This window comes from Mustelus asterias, chromosome 8 (assembly GCF_964213995.1).
Source record: "Mustelus asterias chromosome 8, sMusAst1.hap1.1, whole genome shotgun sequence".
NCBI lineage: Eukaryota > Metazoa > Chordata > Chondrichthyes > Carcharhiniformes > Triakidae > Mustelus > Mustelus asterias.
The window spans coordinates 111,941,952-111,959,874 of NC_135808.1; the positions used below are offsets into that span (position 1 = coordinate 111,941,952).

Genomic DNA, 17,923 nt, shown 5'->3' on the forward strand with positions numbered 1-17,923 from the left:
ACACCAGGTCTACAGCAATGCGGTTGACTCTCAAATGCCTTCAGGGATGGGCAATATATGCTGGCTCAGCCAGCAACGTCCACTTCCATGAATGATTAAAAAAACATATTGGATCCGCTGCTCTGTTTCAGGGTCAAATTGTTCCAACTTCCCAATTAAAGGCATTTTGGCATTCAAATTGTTGCAGTAGTATTTCTGAAAAAGATTTTGATTCAAGGACTGTTCTCCCAACTTACAGCAGATGACAGAAAAAATTTTTGCTTTACCTTGGCGCCAAATGTAATAACTGCGAAGAATTAATGAACAATAAGGCAGATAAACAACTATCTACATGGGACAGTGATAAGAAAGCTTGTAAATTCAAAGATTCCTAGACTCCCAACTGTCAAACAATCGCCTCACTGCAAATGGCCTGATGGGTGATGTGACTCTAGATAACTCTCCCCCCCCTCCCCCAACACACACACACACACAAAAGAACATTCATCAAACCCTCCAGGTCACACACCATCTTGACTTGGAACTAGATTGCTGTTCCTTCATTGGTGCTGGATGAAAATCTTGGAACTCACCATCTAACAGCACCGTGGTATATCTATACCACATGGACTGCAGCAACTCAAGGTGCCTCACCACCACCTTCGGAAAGACAATAAATGCTGGTCCTATGACACCCACATCCCAAGAATAAATGACAAAAAAAAATGAAAAGTTTTCCCTTCATTGTTTGCTCCATGTATGCTTCCAAAGCTTTACAGGTACAGGATTGATATGAATGAGATAAGTACTCCGTTCTTGTTCCCAATTAAAGCTACTGCTCTCTTCCATGCAGGCATGATAATGACAGTTACTGGATATGATGATGTTTCCATTTTTAATTCTCCATGTCCGTTATTCCTTTTGTTTCATCTCAATATGCTACTTGAACCTCTAATAATTAAGGGATCTGGAAAAGCAAACTTAACTTTGTTTTTGAATAATTTGCATTGATGACTGAAGGGCACCTCAATTATGCATCTTTTTTTTTCTATGCTGGATCCTTGTTCCCCAACACAGTGAATTAGCATCTTTGACCTGATCCTCAAATTTATTCATGGCAACATCCTAATTTAATCTTCAGCTTATTTCAACTTTACTCCTGTCTCAGCTTTTGGTCTTCCGACTTCTGCTTTTAATCTTTTGTGCATTCCCCCGAATGTGCCTTATCAGCTGGAATTCTCCGACTGTTCACGCCAGTGGGATTCTCCAGTCCTGCCAGCAGCGCACCCCCACCCGTGGAGATGTGGGGTGTCATAATAGGAAATCCCATTGACAGCAGCGGGACCAGAGAAACCCGTCACCAGCGAACAGCGCTGGGAGGCTGGAAAATCTCTCCCACTTCTGTCAGTGTCATCTACTGCAATTCAACTATAATGGAACTTCATAATCTCTACACCCCCATCTCTCAACTAATCTCTGCTTTAATAAAAACCTTAAGGTGGCACCTGAAACTGTTGTCCTTCCTCTCCCTCTATAAATGATTTTCCTACCTGGAATTCTTTAGTAAGCTCAGAGTGGCATAGGAAAGCAATCAAAACTATTTTATAGTTGCACAGGACCCCTGAGAAACCCCAACTACCAGTAAAATGAGCTGCAACATGCTCAAATTCTAAAAGACATGGCTCAAAGGTGATTCAATAGCAGTCTATGGAATTATACAGGAGACTGAAAGTTGACTTGTGCAAGTTGTGTAATATGGAGGAAAGATTCATAAACTTAGAAGCAAACTGTTTTACACAAGGTAATAGATATAAAAAATAAGTTATCAAGGAAGTTCACTGAAATTTTTTAAGGGTATAAATTTATTTGTAAGACACCTCAACGGGAAATTTTTTAAAAATGAGAAGTAGGTACAACGGTAAGCCTGAGATTAATCAAAACGCTTTCAATGGCCCACATGACTTAATAAGCATTTCCGCATGGCAAGCAATCTACATCTACTTGCTTAATGTTGTCAAAAGTGCTACATTTAATAACATAATAAATATTACATCATAAGAAAATTCCATCCAGGTAACATAGGTAAAACCAAAAATACCACAGAAGAGTACATAATGATATTCAAGATTTAGTTCTTTAAGTCACAAAATTCAATTGCATAGTGTCCTATTTTGGCCCACTGAATGCTGTTTTTCATGTAAATTGGTATCCCCACCCCCCACGTACAGTTTTGGTAGAGGCCGAAAGTGGGTGCATGTGGTTGGATGCCATTTTGTGGGTCCTTTGCCCGGGTGCTGGCAGTGTGCACTGTAAGTATTCAAAAATAGGCAGATTGTGACATTAGTCTGATCTGACTCTATCGGTGCCATTTTCAACCTTTGTGCTCTGGCTTAGTGGTTCCCAACCTTTTATCTGTCATCACATACCTCTATACCATAAAAGATTTTGAGACACACCTTCCATTTTCTGACTTATCCCCTTACTGGGAACTTTATTTTTAACTTCTCCCTGTCCTCGCGCCTGTTTTTATAACCTCTCCTTGCTTCTCCCAGGTTTTTGTGCTCTTTTTGAGTTTCTGCTCTTTGTGCAGGTGCATGGGGTCCTTGGTCTTCAGCTTCAAGTTCCAATGAATCTTGGGCCTCCTGCACATGCGCCAGCTGAGAAAGGGCGACACGTGTGTAGTTTAGATTTTTTTATGTTGGTCTTGCACATGGGCCTGACCAACATAAAAAATCTAAACTACACGCATGTAGCTCTTACTCAGCTGGCACATGTGCAGGAGGCCCAAGAATCATTGGGTCTTGGAAATGCCTATCACAGAGGTGAAGACAAAGGTTAGTTCTAGTTTAATAAATTAATTTTGAATCATTTTGAATTGTTTTTCACAGCGCATTTGGGAGGTCTTCACAGACACTAGCGTGCCATTGGGAACTACTGCTTTAGCTAACGCCTACTCTTACCTCAAACAATTGAATGTGCAATCAGCAGCAGAAAACACCCTCTCACCAGTGCTATTTAAAAGGATCATCAATCACTTACAGTCTAGTTGCTGGTTGATTTTTGTTGGCTGTTGCTCAGTTAGAAGTGTTTATAAAGTAAAAAGTAAAGTTTATTTATTAATTATAAGTAAGGCTTACATTAACACTGCAATGAAGTTACTGTGAAATTTCTCTAGGTGCCACAATCTGGCGCCTTTTCGGGTCAATGCACATCTTTCAGAATGTGGAAGGAAACCCAAGCACCCGGAGGAAACCCACGCAGACATGGGGAGAATGTGCAAACTCCACACAGACAGTGACCCAAACCAGGAATCAAACCCGGGTTCCTGGCGCTGTGAGGCAGCAGTGCTAACCACTGTGCCACCATGCCACCCCGTGTTTGGGGATTTGTACAGCTAATTAGAATTGAAGATACCTACAGGTGCTGAAATGGCCTTGGTTCCCACTGCTCACAAAACATGCTCCCAGTCACATGTGCTGTGGTTTCTACCCCCTTTACCTTGCAGCAGGACAGGGAGAATGAGCAGAAGTGACACAGAGAAGAATAAGCTGCTTGAAGAGGGAGGAGCAGGAGAATGTTTCTCAGCCATATCCAACCAGGGGCTGCAGGGTGGATTTCACTAAGCACAATCTCAGGGAGGGACAGTGTGTGTGACATCTAAGTTTAAGTTTGTTTGTTCGTGTCACAAGTAGGCTTACATTAACACTGCAATGAAGTTACTGTGAAAATCCCCTACTCGTCACACTCAGGTACACTGAGGGAGAATTTAGCATGGCCAACGCAGCTAACAAACACGTCTTTTGGACTGTGGGAGGAAACCCATGCAAGCACAAGGAAAATGTGCAGACTCCACACAGTGATCCAAGCCGGTAATCAAACCCTGGCACTGTGAGACAGCAGTGCTAACCACTGTGCCACCACGTCGCCCATAGCTTCACTAAGGAGGTGCTCACTAAAAAACATAACCTGTTGCAGGCAGCCATGCAGCCTCAACGCAAGGCAAGGATGACTATAGAAGAGGCCACAGCCTTCAACTCCTTTGCTTTGGGTTCCTCCCTGGTTAGAGCAAGTTGTGTTTCCAAGATCTCACAGTTTTGCATCCAATGCAGTATAAAAAAGGTCACTGCCCCTCTGTGAGCCAAGAGGGAGTAGTACATTGTTATCTCTCTTTCTAGAGGGAGGCAGGCAGAGTAATTACATGGCTTTGCTGAGATTGCAAGCATCCCAGTGGTGCAGGGTGCAGTTAACCAATGTACATTGAATTTATGCCCATCTCCCGCAAAGCAAAGATATGCTGCAATCACAAACGGTTCCACACCCTTAATGCTGGTAACGATACTCACACTAACAACATTGTGCAGGTTAATGCCCACTATCCCATCAGCAGTTGTGATGCATTCATTGTGCACCAGTCTGCTGTATCGCTAACATTTGAACCTCAATTAGAAACCAGCAGTTGGTTACTGTGCAACAAGATCTATCCACTGTTCGCCGGGCTCATGATTCGGAGCCACGCTGCCACATGAAATGTCAATGAGCAGATACTGAGATGTTTAAGCAATGCTTCTGCAGCTGAGATCATACTGGAGGAATCCTCCAGTACTCTCCAGAGCACATCACAATTCACCCTAGTCTCCTGCAATCTTCACAACCTTTTTATCACGAAAGCATAGCCATTGTCATCAAATATATCTAGAGCAACAGAGCAGGAAGAGTGAGTTAAAGAGGAGAAGGAGCAACAACTAGTACAGCCCCTATCAGACTGGGCTGTCCAAAGATGCCTCAACCAACTCCAGTTCCAGTGAGTGCAACCTCAATTCACCATTTACCAACATTTTGATGACTTGGCTTCTCTCTACTACTGACTATCGATGCATCCTCTTGGTCATAATGCTGAAATATAACTGTTATGTCAGTAAGATTTGAAAAAAAATCCAGAGCTTGTATCACAACTTGGTATGGCTCCTGCTCTGCCCAAGACTGCAAGAAACTACAAAGGGTCGTGAATGAAACCCAGTCCATCATGCAAACCAGCCTCCCATCCATTGACTCCATCTACACTTCCCACTGCCTTGGAAAAGCAGCCAGCATAATTAAGGACCTCACGCACCCCGGACATTCTCTCTTCCACCTTTTTCCATTGGGGAAAAAGGATACAAAAGTCTGAGGTCACGTACCAACTGACTCAAGAACAGCTTCTTCTCTGCTGCCATCAGAATTTTGAATGGACCTACCTCGCACTAAGTTGATCTTTCTCTACACCCTAGCTATGACTGTAACACTACTCTCTCCTTTCTTCTCTATGAACGATATGCTTTGTCTGTAATAGCGCGCAAGAAACAATACTTTTCACTGTATACTAATACTGTGTCTGCGAAGTTGGAAAAGCACAGAACCTCCATGACAATAATAAGTCAAATCAAACTGTATATATCAAAGCTTATGTTTTGCTATTTTTTAAATGGACTTTCTGCTGAACTAATAAGATATCTGCTGCAAGTCACATGACCACAGGATTGGTCCTCTCTTCTGGAAGTGACCCACAGGAGTTGCAAGAACAAAAGAATCCTCCTGTCAACATCGTGGAATCTCACACCCAGTTGTAAGGATATTATAATCATAAAACCAGGGGACTCGCAAATCGAAACTCGTGGTTCCTGCTAACAGACTCATCTCACACCTGGGACTATCCAGCTCCATTTCATTGAGGGGATAATGGAAGTCATTTGCATCTTGATTGGCTTACCTCTCTAGCGGAATCACAGAACCTGCCGAGACAATGGCTTCCCATCACAAGAACCAAAATATGGATGGTAACTTTTTCAAAAGCTATTGGTTGGAACATGATCAGTCCCAGGCAATAGATAAACATCCCTTTTGACATCATTGTAGAGAAAGGAGGTCACATGGCTCACAGGACCATTTTGAAATCTTTATATTCCTTTGAGAACTGAGAAACTCCGAGACTGCTGCTTTAACACCAACCAGAAAGAACTCCAGCAGTCCTGGCTGAGCAAGCAGCTGGCCAACATTATTCAACTCCTTGAAGCTGTCTGATTTTAAAAGCCTTTGATCATCGTCTGTGAAGTTGCAAAAGCACAGAACCTCCATCGTACTGCATAATCATTTATTTCACAGACTCTCTTGTTGTTTCCAACCAGAAACTCATCTGGACTAAATTCTGGAGCAAAGGAAATACCCATTGGACTTTAACTTCTTGGACTCTAGAAATCGTGTGAACTAACTAGACAGGCTATACAGGGTAGATGCAGGGAGGATGTTCCCAATAGTGAGTGCGTCCAGAAACAGGGGTCACAGTCTGAAGATTCAGGGTATATCATTTAGGACGGTGATGAGGAGACATTTCTTCACCCAAAGAGTGGTGAACCTGTGGAATTCATTACCACAGGAAGTAGTTGATGCCAAAACATTGAATGTATTCAAGAGGCAGCTGGATATAGCACTTGGAGCGAATGGGATCAAAGGTTATGGGAAGAAAGCAGGATTAGGCTATTGAGTTGGATGATCAGCCATGATCATAATGATTGTCGGAACAGGTTCGAAGGGCCAAATGGTCTCCTCCTACTCCTATGTTTCTCATGTTCATTTCTCTGGTTTTTTACAGGTTTGCTGCCGGTGATTATGAAATTGGATCACACTAACAGGAGAAATACACCACATCCTACTTTAAAAATAATTCAAAACACTTCTGCTTACAGACAGATAGGGAGAGAATAAAAATGTTTCTCGCCCCTAACATACAATATTCGTAAACATTAGGGAATCAGTTAAGAGCCCTTCTCCATCTTCCAGCAGCTTACCCTCCTCCATGAATATAGTACCAAGGGTGTATCTTTTTTTTATTCGCTCTAGGGGATGTCACTGGCAGGGCCAGCATTTATTCTTATTCATTATTCATTTATTTGTGTCACAAGCAGACTTACATTAACACTGCAATGAAGTTACTGTGAAAATCCCCTAGTCGCCACACTCCGGCGCCTGTTCGGGTACACTCAGGGAGAATTTACTATGACCAAAGCACCTAACCAGCACGTCTTTCGGACTGTGGGAGGAAACCGGAGCACCCGGAGGAAACCCACGCAGACACGGGGAGAACATGCAGACTCCGCACAGACAGTGACCTAAGCCAGGAATCGAACCCGGGTCCCTGCCGCTGTGAGGCAGCAGTGCTAACCACTGTGCCACCGTGCCGCCCCTTAATTTACTGACCATCCCTAATTGCCCTTGAACTGAGTGGTTTGCTAGACCATTTCAGAGGGGGCATTTAAGAGTCAAGCACATTGCTGTGGGTCTGGGGTCACATGTATGCCAGACGAGGTAAATATGGCAGATTTCCAGATATACAACAATCAACAATGGTTTCACGGTCATCAGACTTTTAATTCTAGATTTTTAATGAATTCAAATTTCACCAGTTGCTGTGGTGGAATTCGAATCCGGGTCCCCCAGAGTATTACCCTGAGCCTCTGGGTTACTAGTCAAGTGACAAAACATCACGCCACAGCCTTCCCCACGATAGATGGACCAGCAGTTCAAGAAGGCAGCTCACCACAACATTATCAAGGCCATTTTAGGATCAGCGACATATGCTGGCCTTGTCAGGAGATGGTCATGTCCCATGTAATGAAAAACAAAATACTTCCCATAGATGGAGAAACTAGAACATGGGGCCACCACCATAGAAACATTTAGGACCAAGATGAGGGGAACCTTTTTCACACAAAAGGGTCGAAATCATTGTAATTTTCTATACCAGAGAACTGTTGATGTTCAGTTGTTGAACACATTCAAGACAGAGGTCATCAGATTTTTTGATATTAAGGAAATTAAGGGATACAGAGATGATGTTAGAAGGTAGAAGGTCATCCATGATCTTAGAGAATAGTGTAGTGGCCAGATGACCTACTCCTGCTCCTATTTCTTGTGCATTTATAACATAAAGGCTAACATAAAACAAACATTCCATATCAACAGAGAAAGCATAGGGAAAGTGGGGAGGGAAAGAGCAGTTTTGATGAAAATTAAAGTTTCCATTAATACTAAAACCTTTATCAATAGAGACCATTGTTACAGACTGTTGGGAAAGTGCGCAGTCAATTCTATTCCCACTGTTCCACATTGGTTAGAAACTTGGGAAAATGTGGAAGTGCATTATTTAATAAATGCACATTCACATACACAGATCTGCTCAACGTTTGCAAAAACAAGAATTAACAGATCACAAAGATAAACATTAATTACAGAATTTCATCAGGAGCTTCACGTCTGCGTCACTGATCTGAACCAAACAAATTAACTGTGATCTATATGACAGGTTTCTATAATTCCAGCCATCCCCTAAAAATAACAATGTTTAAAAGGTTGGAAGACCACTCATAAGTTGTACTTCTTTCAATGTAGCATATTGTATTCATTTTTATTATATGAAATCCTCTACATTGGAGTCTAAACATACTTTGGATAGCCCAAACATACAATAGGTGATTGCTTTGCAGGACACTTCTATTCTGTTTGCAAGTGTGAGCCCGTGCTTCTGTCACCTATCATTTTAATTCTTTGTCCCACATCTTTGTCATTCTATCTTTGCCCTCCTATGCTGTGCGAATGAACTTAAACATAAGCTCAAGGAACAGCACATCATCTTTTGATGAGGTACTTCACAGCTTTCTGGACTTAACAATTTCAGATAATTTCTGCCCTCATCTTTTGCAGACGGCAGCTCTTTGTGATAATCCTATTTTCATTCACATCTTCTCGAACCCCATCTTTAGTTTCTTTACTTATCCCATTCCCATCATCTTTCACCAGTACCATAATCTCTTTTGTCATTTATCTCATCGGCCTTCCACACCATCACATACCTTCCCTTTCCTTCTTTCTCCTGTTTCGCAGCCTCTATACTTGCTGAAAACCTGTTATATCTCTGTACATTTTCTGGCTTCGACAACAGGTCCACCTGAAATGTCACTCTGTTTCTCTCTCTACAGGCATTCCCTGAGCTGCTGACTATTTCCAGAAGTTTCTGTTTTTATTGACAGATGCTAACTTCAACCTAGGCAATTTTTGCATTAGCTTCAGGAAAGCAAGTGTACCACAGTCTTTCTTGACTTTTTTGAAAAGTCAGAAAATGCAGTTTGAATTTGCGACATGTAAAAATTGTCCCAGCACCTCTCTTTCAAGTATCAGCAGTTCACTAAATATATTCAAGTCGAGTTACACAAATTTTTGATTGACAAGGGACTTAAGGGTTATAGAGGGTGTGACGTTAGTGTACTTTTGAGAGTTTTTAAATTCATGCTCACAGCCTTAGGTGATGTCATTGTTGGGAGGAGAAAAACTGTAGGCAGCTCAGGTGACAGGGATTTCATTTTCAGTTTCAGTTTGGAGCTGCAGGTTTTGAGTTGAGTTTTAGAAGGGACAGCAAGTTAAAATAAGTGTTTTCCCTCTCTCCCTGTTGTTTTGAAAATTCTGTTGCTTTCCTGAAGGGTGAAAATCTTTGTTCTTGGGGGCTGGATCAGAGTCTCTCTGCTGCTTTGGAAAACTGTCTTGCCTTCAAACTGTTTGGAATGAATCCAGATAACTGCAGACTCAAATTTCCATTATCATGTGAGCAGTATCCTGTGCTGTGTTAAACCTGTGAAAAGGGTTTTTGTTGTCTATGAGTTTTGGTCTTAATTGGAACACATTAGAGATATTCATTAGGAGTTATACATTATAGTAGTTGTTTTGTTTCTTGTTTGTAATTGAACAAAGTTCTTGCTAATTTTCTTACTGTACATGTTAACTTTATTTTGAAATAAACTTTGTTTGATAAAAGCTCCCCAGTGGGTCTTTTGAATCACACCTGAAGTGAAACATCTCATGCTTATCCTAGCCAAATTCAAAATGCAAAACTTATGATTCAGGCGGGCTTCATAAAACACTTTGGAGTTTCTAACCTGAACCATAACAAGGGCCAAGCAGGAAAATGGAATTAAGTGCACATTCAGATCAGTTATATTATTGAATGGCAGAGTAGGCTCAAGGGGTTGAATGCTCATATTTCTTATGTTCTTATATGAGACAAATGTGGAACTTAAGAAACCAGATAAGAGGAGCTTACTCCTTAATTTGGAAGCAACAACTAAGCACCAAGGCTCCATGGATGCTTTTCTGAGGATCAAAGTTTTTTCCTTATATTGGCAACCAGTTTCATTCCTGACTAATCCATTGTTGCTTTTGCATAATTGGGAAATAATAGAAGAACCACAGAAATGTTCGTAGGAAAGTTAAAGCAAACCTTAGAAATTTAACACAAGAAAACAATTATGGGTTTACTAATAATAGCTTATTCAGCTTATAAGGGGCACAGAAAGAGGTCTTTAAAGGCGTTCTTACACTCACAATAGGTTAGGAACATAATCAATCAAAATCTTTTAGTAATGTATTTATTTAGTGAAAGCGAGGCTTTTATTTTGGGCAAGCAGCATCCCTCTGAGTGAGTGATCAAATTAATATGTGAACATCTCACTTGGGCAAGATAGAACATATCACTTAATGATTTTATTAATTACAAGAAACATTTTTTGGAGCAAATCATTTATTTAATATCTTTTCAAAGGATAAGTTTATTCAGTGCGAGGAGCATCTCCCTGACTAAGGATATTATTCAGTATAAGGTGTATTATGCAGACTGAGTTTACTGTGTACAATAGCGCTCAGATAAAGTTGTTTATTCAGTGCAGGGTCAAAGTCTCAATGTTTGCAGTAGCAATGACAGTAGCAATAGTGCCAGTTTGTGGCCATGAGCACAATTCTTCACCCAAAGCTTCATACAATACTGAATACACTGAAATATGAGGAGCATACGTTGAAACATTTATTTTAGAAAGAATGAAAGTATCCTTCCAAGAGAAGGATCACCATCCTACTTGGAAATGTATCGCCATTCGTTCACCGTCACTGGGTCAAAATGTTGGAATTCCCTCCCTAACAGCATAGTGGGTGCATTCACACCTCAGGTACTACTGCGGTTCAAGAAGGCAGCTCACCATCACCTTCTGAAGAGCAACTAGGGAGGGAAATAAATGCTAGCCTAGCCAACGGCACCCACATCCCGTGAAATGAATAAAAAAAGAATTGTGCTGAAACAATGCATTGCAAAAACTCTAGTCTCAATGTTTGGGCCCCTATCTCAAATAGTAAAGAACCTATTTCTTTTGTTGAAAAATAACCGTGCTTAATGCCGACACCTACAGATAAAATTTAAGGACTATCTTGCTTTAATTGTTTTTCTGGTATATCTTAAGTAGGGATTTGCATGGTGCCCTATCTGATTTGAACTGGCATATTTTCTTTCCTCCTCAGTACACAAATAGATCAGCACCTTTGCCTATCTGAACTCAATATGAAAATCAATTTTGAATTTAGTATGAAACTGTAAACATGTTTTTATAGAGAGGTGAAAATTTCTCTCTGCAATTCTATGGATTTGATCCACGGTAGATATTTAGATTTGAGTCACGCATGCCAAAGAATCCTCCAGCTTTCGGGTTTTTTTTCCATTGTAAACTAAGCACGAATGTATTACTCACATATGTGAACAATGAAAGCACCGATTAAAAGAGACTTTTAAGTATCATTCATGCAGCAGCGTGTCTTGAGGTGTAACATAGAGTAATCAGCTATGTGCATATTGTACAAACATGCATGTAGGATTTTAAAATAGAAACCATCCTAATTACATTTTTAACCATTAATCTGATGTCATGAGTAGTTTCAGCAAAGTCTAATTATAATTGAACCTTTGATTCTCTGCTCCCTAACCCATACCAACAAAAGAAAATGGATGTCGCCCTCTGAAATTCAAGCCTGGGTTGTCATCCAAACTAGAGAGCATAGTATAGCCTTGAAAACCTTTCAAATGTTGCAAATTACTAATAGAACTCTTCCGGCATTGCATGTAGGCAATCTTTTGGTAGCTACCAATCTGTTCAACCATACACTTCAACCATACACTTACTTCTACCTTTGATGTCCTCGTCTCCATTAAAACCATTGTTTTTCTGATTCTTACCTTTGTCCTGTTATGGCCCTCATCTCAGATCCCTTAAATTTTAGGGATGCAGACTTGAATGGATAGGGAGAATGGGATTAGCGCGCCTATAGTGTTGGTGTAGACTCAATAGTTTGAAGGGCCTTTTCTGTGCTGCATGACTCTATGGGCCCGATTTTACCATTTAGAGACTAAGTGCCGGGTGCGGGCGTCAAATAGATCCGAGCCCGGAGGCCACGCTCCAGCGCGCCCATATGCTTCTTTCCAGCAGTGCAGTTCAGAAAAGATCTGACAGAACGCGCCCGGGCACGAAAAAAAAAGCAGAGAGTGGAGAGAGTCTCTCTGCCGTTCATCCTCTGGTCGGGGGGAGGGGTTCCGCTGCCTGTCTGCGGTCGATCCCTCCTGGCACCATCACTGGTACACTACCAGCCACAGATTACTCTTCCCTGCAGGTGCGAGAGTGTGAGAGAGATGGCTGTGGCTGGTAGTGTACCAGTGATAGTGCCAGGAGGGATCGACTGCAGCGGAACCCCCCCGACCAGAGGATGAGAGTCACACCCCCTCTCCCCCTCCCAGGGAATGATACATCACACCCCCTCCACACCCCCCACTACCCAGAGGATGAGACATCACACCCCCTCCCCTCCCACCCCCCACCACCCAGAGGATGAGACATCACACCCCCTCCCCTCCCATCCCCCACCACCCAGAGGATGAGACGTCACACACCCCCCTCCCCTTCCAGCCCCCCAGGGGATGATAAGTCACACCTCCTCCCCCCCCCCCCACCTCCAAGAGGACGATGTGGTCCCGTCCCCTCTCCTCATCCCACACCTCCCCCCCACCAGAATTCCAACTGGGCCCGCCCCCCCCCTCCTCCGGCAGACGCCAGCGGACCTGTGTGAAGCCCGGTCACTTCAGCCGTGGCTCGAAGTCAGTGTCCAGGAACGTGCTGCAGGCTGTCGAAGGACTGAAGGTGAGCGGGAAGGATGGTGGAGGGAGACCACGATCGAGGTAGATTAGGGGTGTGCTCTGCCGGGGGTGCCTGCCTCCCAGAGGGGTCCGATCCCGGGGGGGAGGGGCTGCCTCCCAGAGGGGTCCGATCCGGGGAGGGGGGGTCTGCCGGGGTGGTTAGAGGGGGTGTCCGCGAAGGGTGGGCCTCGGCGATTCCCCTGCCGAATAAAAGTATAAGTTGGAATTTTATTTATCAGTACGGTAAAGGCGCGGACGCGAATTGGGTCGAACGCTGGTAAAGGGGGAATTGATGGTAAAGTTGGGCGCGCGCTTCATTAAGTCGATTTAAATGCATGCAAATGCATTTAAATCGTCGTGCCAGCCGATTTGGGTGCGCACCGGAACGGTGCCCAAATTGGCCGTTGGTAAAGACGCGATCCGCTAGGAATCGGGTGCGGATCGCGGCATAGGCCCGACGCCCAACTTTACCGCCATTTCGGGCGCGAAGTTTTGGTAAAATCGGGCTCTATGACTATCACTAAGACCACTTACTTTCAACTCCATGACGGCTATGCTTTCAGCTGCTGAGGCCTTAAACTCTGGAATTCCCTTCCTAAACCCCTCTCCTTTTTCCTTTTAGACATAACCTAAAACCTATATCATTGACCAAGCTTTTGTTCATCTGCCCTAATATCTCCTGAGTGCTAATTTCATCTTCAGATGATACAAGATTGGAATTAAGCATCAAACTTATAGAAGCTTAGGAAGCAGGGTGGGCTGCAGAATATCAGTTTCTCTGCATCATAAAGTGAACAACCGCAATGCAAAACAGGTGCTAAAGTACCACCACTGACAATAAATAATTACAGTATGGCAAGTTTACATAGGAAGTTTTCATTATTTCACAAGTTTTCATTATTTCACTACAATCCCAGCGCTTTTAGCTCTAGTTGTCTGTGACATGCCAATATTAACTAACTACAGGGGGCATTTTACACTTGTGGCAATAGGCCACAGGCATTGTGGAATCAGATGACAGAAAGAAAGGGTTTTATGCAGCAATAATTCAATCCATGCTAGTCAGAATGTAAGTCTGGAAAACTAAAATTTCTGGTGTAAATAATGTACCTGAATCTATTTTAACCTTCCTGCTCTTGATGGACTTTGAGCAACAGCCTAATTAGAAGCATTGATGGACTGCCCCAGCACTGTTGTATTGTACTCAATAAAGTTTCCTGATAGACAAAAGCAGCAGCAGAAACTCAAACCTCAGGAAACAAGGGCAGAAAGGAAAAATAACTCATTTTAGTAACATATGGATTTAAAAAAGTGCAGCCATTCTGACGTAACATTTTCTGTTAGGTTACCATATGGTCAAGCGCTGGCCATCAATCAAAAAACGAAGTGGTTAACAGGAGTTTGAATATGCAGCAAGCAAATGGAAAGAGTGTGTGTGTCTGTGTATATCTGTATGTGAGCTGGCAGGTCACCTCCAAACAAGGGTGACTGCAAAGAAGTAGTAACAGATGTAAAAGATGGAGCTTCACACATGAGTAAATGAGAAAGTTCAAGAAAAGAAAACTTGCATGCTTACCCACAAGAAAAATAAAACTATATTGTGGCTAGCTTTCATGTCTGAATTGCTGATACTGATTTAAAAGAGGGTAATTAGTAAACAAGGCATGTCATTATTTTCCCATTCAATGTCAATATGAAAAAATACTCACCTTATTACAACATCATATTCATCAATTCTTGATCCAAGGGATTTGTTGGCCACTATTCCTCCATTGCCCATTATAATACATCGCTTGCAGCTTAAACTGAAAGAGACAAAGGTTTATGGACTGTTTACGAAGGTTTCCAAAGAAAGGCTACATTTCAATTTCAAACTTAAATTTGCAGAATAATTCTGATGTTCACCACACTATTACTAATAGAGGAATATTACAAAATTCCACTGACTTCATTGCAAGTGGTTACGCAGGCCCCCCCATTAGGGCCATGACTTTAAGGAGTGAACCGTTTGTTGTATATCAAAGGCAGGAAAAGAAACATACTCTGGGCAGGATTTTACGGCCTCACTTGACCTGAGACCGGAAAATCCCATCCAAGGTCAACGGACCTTCTCATTGTTCGCACCTCGCCCACTCCGATTCCCGTGGCAGGCAGGGAGGTAGAATTCCGGAGGTAAATTTGAATCCAATCTAAATGTACAATGGTAATGCAAATAGGGCTACAGCGGGGTGCATAATATTTCTCTAAATGGAAACAGTCCCAAATATACAGTAAGCCTCCATACTTGGTGCAATTTCACATATTAATCTAGAAAGAAAACATTTTGAAAGGTTGTACAGTGATGATTTTTAATGCAGAAGGAGAGTTCTCTGGCAGAAGGTTCTATCTACTCATTGGCAAAGGAGAAACAGGACACCCAATTATGACTCAGTTTTCCCTTACAGCACAGAACCATGACCTGGTAATTAGAAGAACATTAGTTTGACAGATAGAGTAGGAAAATAAAGTTTATTATACAGGAACTAAATCAAAAGCGCCAAGGGAGACCAAAGGAAATAAATATGAACCAACACTGAATTATAAGAAGCAGGTTGTTCCCAGTAGGTTTATTAAAATCTTTGAGGCTGTATCATGGTTGCTGGATAAAGGCAACTAAGTGGATGTCATGCAGCTTGACTTCAGAGAGCAGTTGATACAGTCTTACATGAAACTAATGGTCAAAGTGAAATCTCACGGGATCATGAAGGAAATTTGGAATTGGAATATTAACTTGCTAGATAATAGGAAACAGAGAGGAGTTATCAATGGCAATAATTCTAATTGAGCAGCTGTGACCAAAATCCCCTCGGGATATAACCTGGAATTCCTGCCATTCACAATATTTATTAAAGCTCTCAATGACGGATCTGTGGATATAAGATATGAGAAAAGAAATGATTTACATAAAATGAACTAATTCTCAATATTAGTTTTGTTTTCAAGAATGCCAACTTTTCAAGAATGTTTGTCACATATAATCAATTGTCCAACAATTCACAAGGCATATTAAATCTCTGAAATAATTTTAGGAGAATGTAAGCATGAGTGACGAACTGAGAACACAGAAGAGGACAAACATGTGTTAGGTTATCAGCTAACATCCCCTCTGAAGGTGGAGTTATAATTTTGGTATGAACTTGGCCTGACATGGAGAGATTAATAACGTTAATCAAATCATGTGGACTTTATTAAAAGACAGTATGCCGTTGACGATGTCCAACAAATGACGTCATTTTTTTAAATTAGAAGAACAGGTGGTCACAATGGCCTAACAATTTTCAAGATGCAAAAATGCATTTGAGAAAGTGGACAGACAATATTTATTGTGCTGTGGAGAAAGCTAGTTGTGGGCTAGACTATTTTGGGCGGATTCAAATACCTACTTTATTGCCCCATTTTATTCTACTAAAATTAATATTCTTTCAAAAATCATCACAATTTTCAGGAAGATGGCTCTCAAACACGGCACCATCAAACTCATTGTCATCGAGCATGTTCAATGAATACACCGAGTTGCAAGATCATACAGTGCCAATCAATAGTTACTGAATGTTACATATTTTGCTTACTGCCAAAGGATGCATCACAGTCAGCTTGATTTTCTCCACATAATGTTAATGGATCTCACGTGGCATTATTCAATACATCTAGTGTAAAGTGGCTCATATGAAGTACAAAATGGAAGTCTCACGTGACACTCAGTACTCAACTTGGGAAAACCTGCAAGTCAAAGCTGGTGGGTGTGGCAAGGTGCTTTGTGATCAGAGTGACTGATTGAAGAGATGGCCCTCGAGTGATAATATTAAAATCTAAGGAGTAACATCCCAAAATTTATCAATTTATAAGTTGAAAGTTAAAGTAGTAAAAATAGATTTCTATACTGTTATAAAAAATGTAGAAACACAAATTACTATGCTGCTCCTCATATACAGAAAGACATTCCAACCAGTTTCATAGTGAGGTAGGCAACAAGCATTCAAGGAGCAGGAGAGAGAAAGGGAAGAGATGGATGGAGAGGTAAAAGCACAGTTTAGGAAACGTTTGAAAGCACAGAGGGAAGGGAAGGGCAAAGATGCCAAGAAAAGAGGACGAGAGCGACAGAGTGAAGCAGTAGTTACTTATGATGGAACAGAAATGTATACTAAGGTAGGGTCCGATTTTACCATTGCGTCACGCCCGAAATGGTAAAGTCGGGTGTGAGGCCATTAATGCGATCTGCGCCCGTGTCCGCGCAGATCGCCACATTACCGAAACCCGGGAATGGCGGCGATCCGCTTCGTGCCCAAAACGGGCGCAACGGCGATTTAAATGCATTTAAATTGAATTAATGAACTGCCCGCCCAACTTTATCAGCATTTTCCCCTTTACCACCGTGTTTGCCAATCCGGAACCGCGCCATAATGGACCTGCTAAATAAAAGTCTGAATCGGGCGCTCCAGCTGCTGAAGAGCACGTTCAGAGCTTCCAACAGCTCACTGACTCAAAGCAGTGGTGGGGGAGAGGAGGGTCAGATCATTCTCTGGTTTGGTGGGGGGGGGGGGGGGGGGGGGTGAGGCCAAATCGTTGTCTGGTTGGGAGGGGAGGAGGAGATCAGATGTTCCTCTGTTTGGGGGGGGGGGGGGGGCAGGGGTGGAGGAATGAATGAGGCCAGATCGTTGTCTGGGGGGGGAGGCGGATAGGATGTATCTCTGGTGGGGGGGGGGGGGGGGTGGGCAATCACTCACTGGGGGAGGGGGGGGGGCAGATGGATCTCTGGTGGCGGGGTGGGTCAGATGGATCTCTGGTGGGGGCGTGGGGGGGCAGTGGGGGTCTGCTGCCACTCTGCGGGTGATCTGTGACGGAGCAGGGATGGCAATCGGTCTGGGTAGCGGGGGGGGT

General features: G+C 42.6%; 1 protein-coding gene across 20 annotated transcripts in view; it reads right to left on the reverse strand.

The window, feature by feature from the left end:
• Positions 1-17,923, reverse strand: part of st3gal3a (ST3 beta-galactoside alpha-2,3-sialyltransferase 3a) — a 523,890-nt gene that overhangs the window by 152,408 nt on the left and 353,559 nt on the right. For all 20 annotated transcript variants that reach the window (XM_078218767.1, XM_078218753.1, XM_078218760.1 and 17 more), the window contains one exon: positions 14,716-14,811. In XM_078218767.1, coding sequence (XP_078074893.1) covers positions 14,716-14,811 — 96 coding nt within the window. The remainder of the gene's footprint in view (positions 1-14,715; positions 14,812-17,923) is intronic.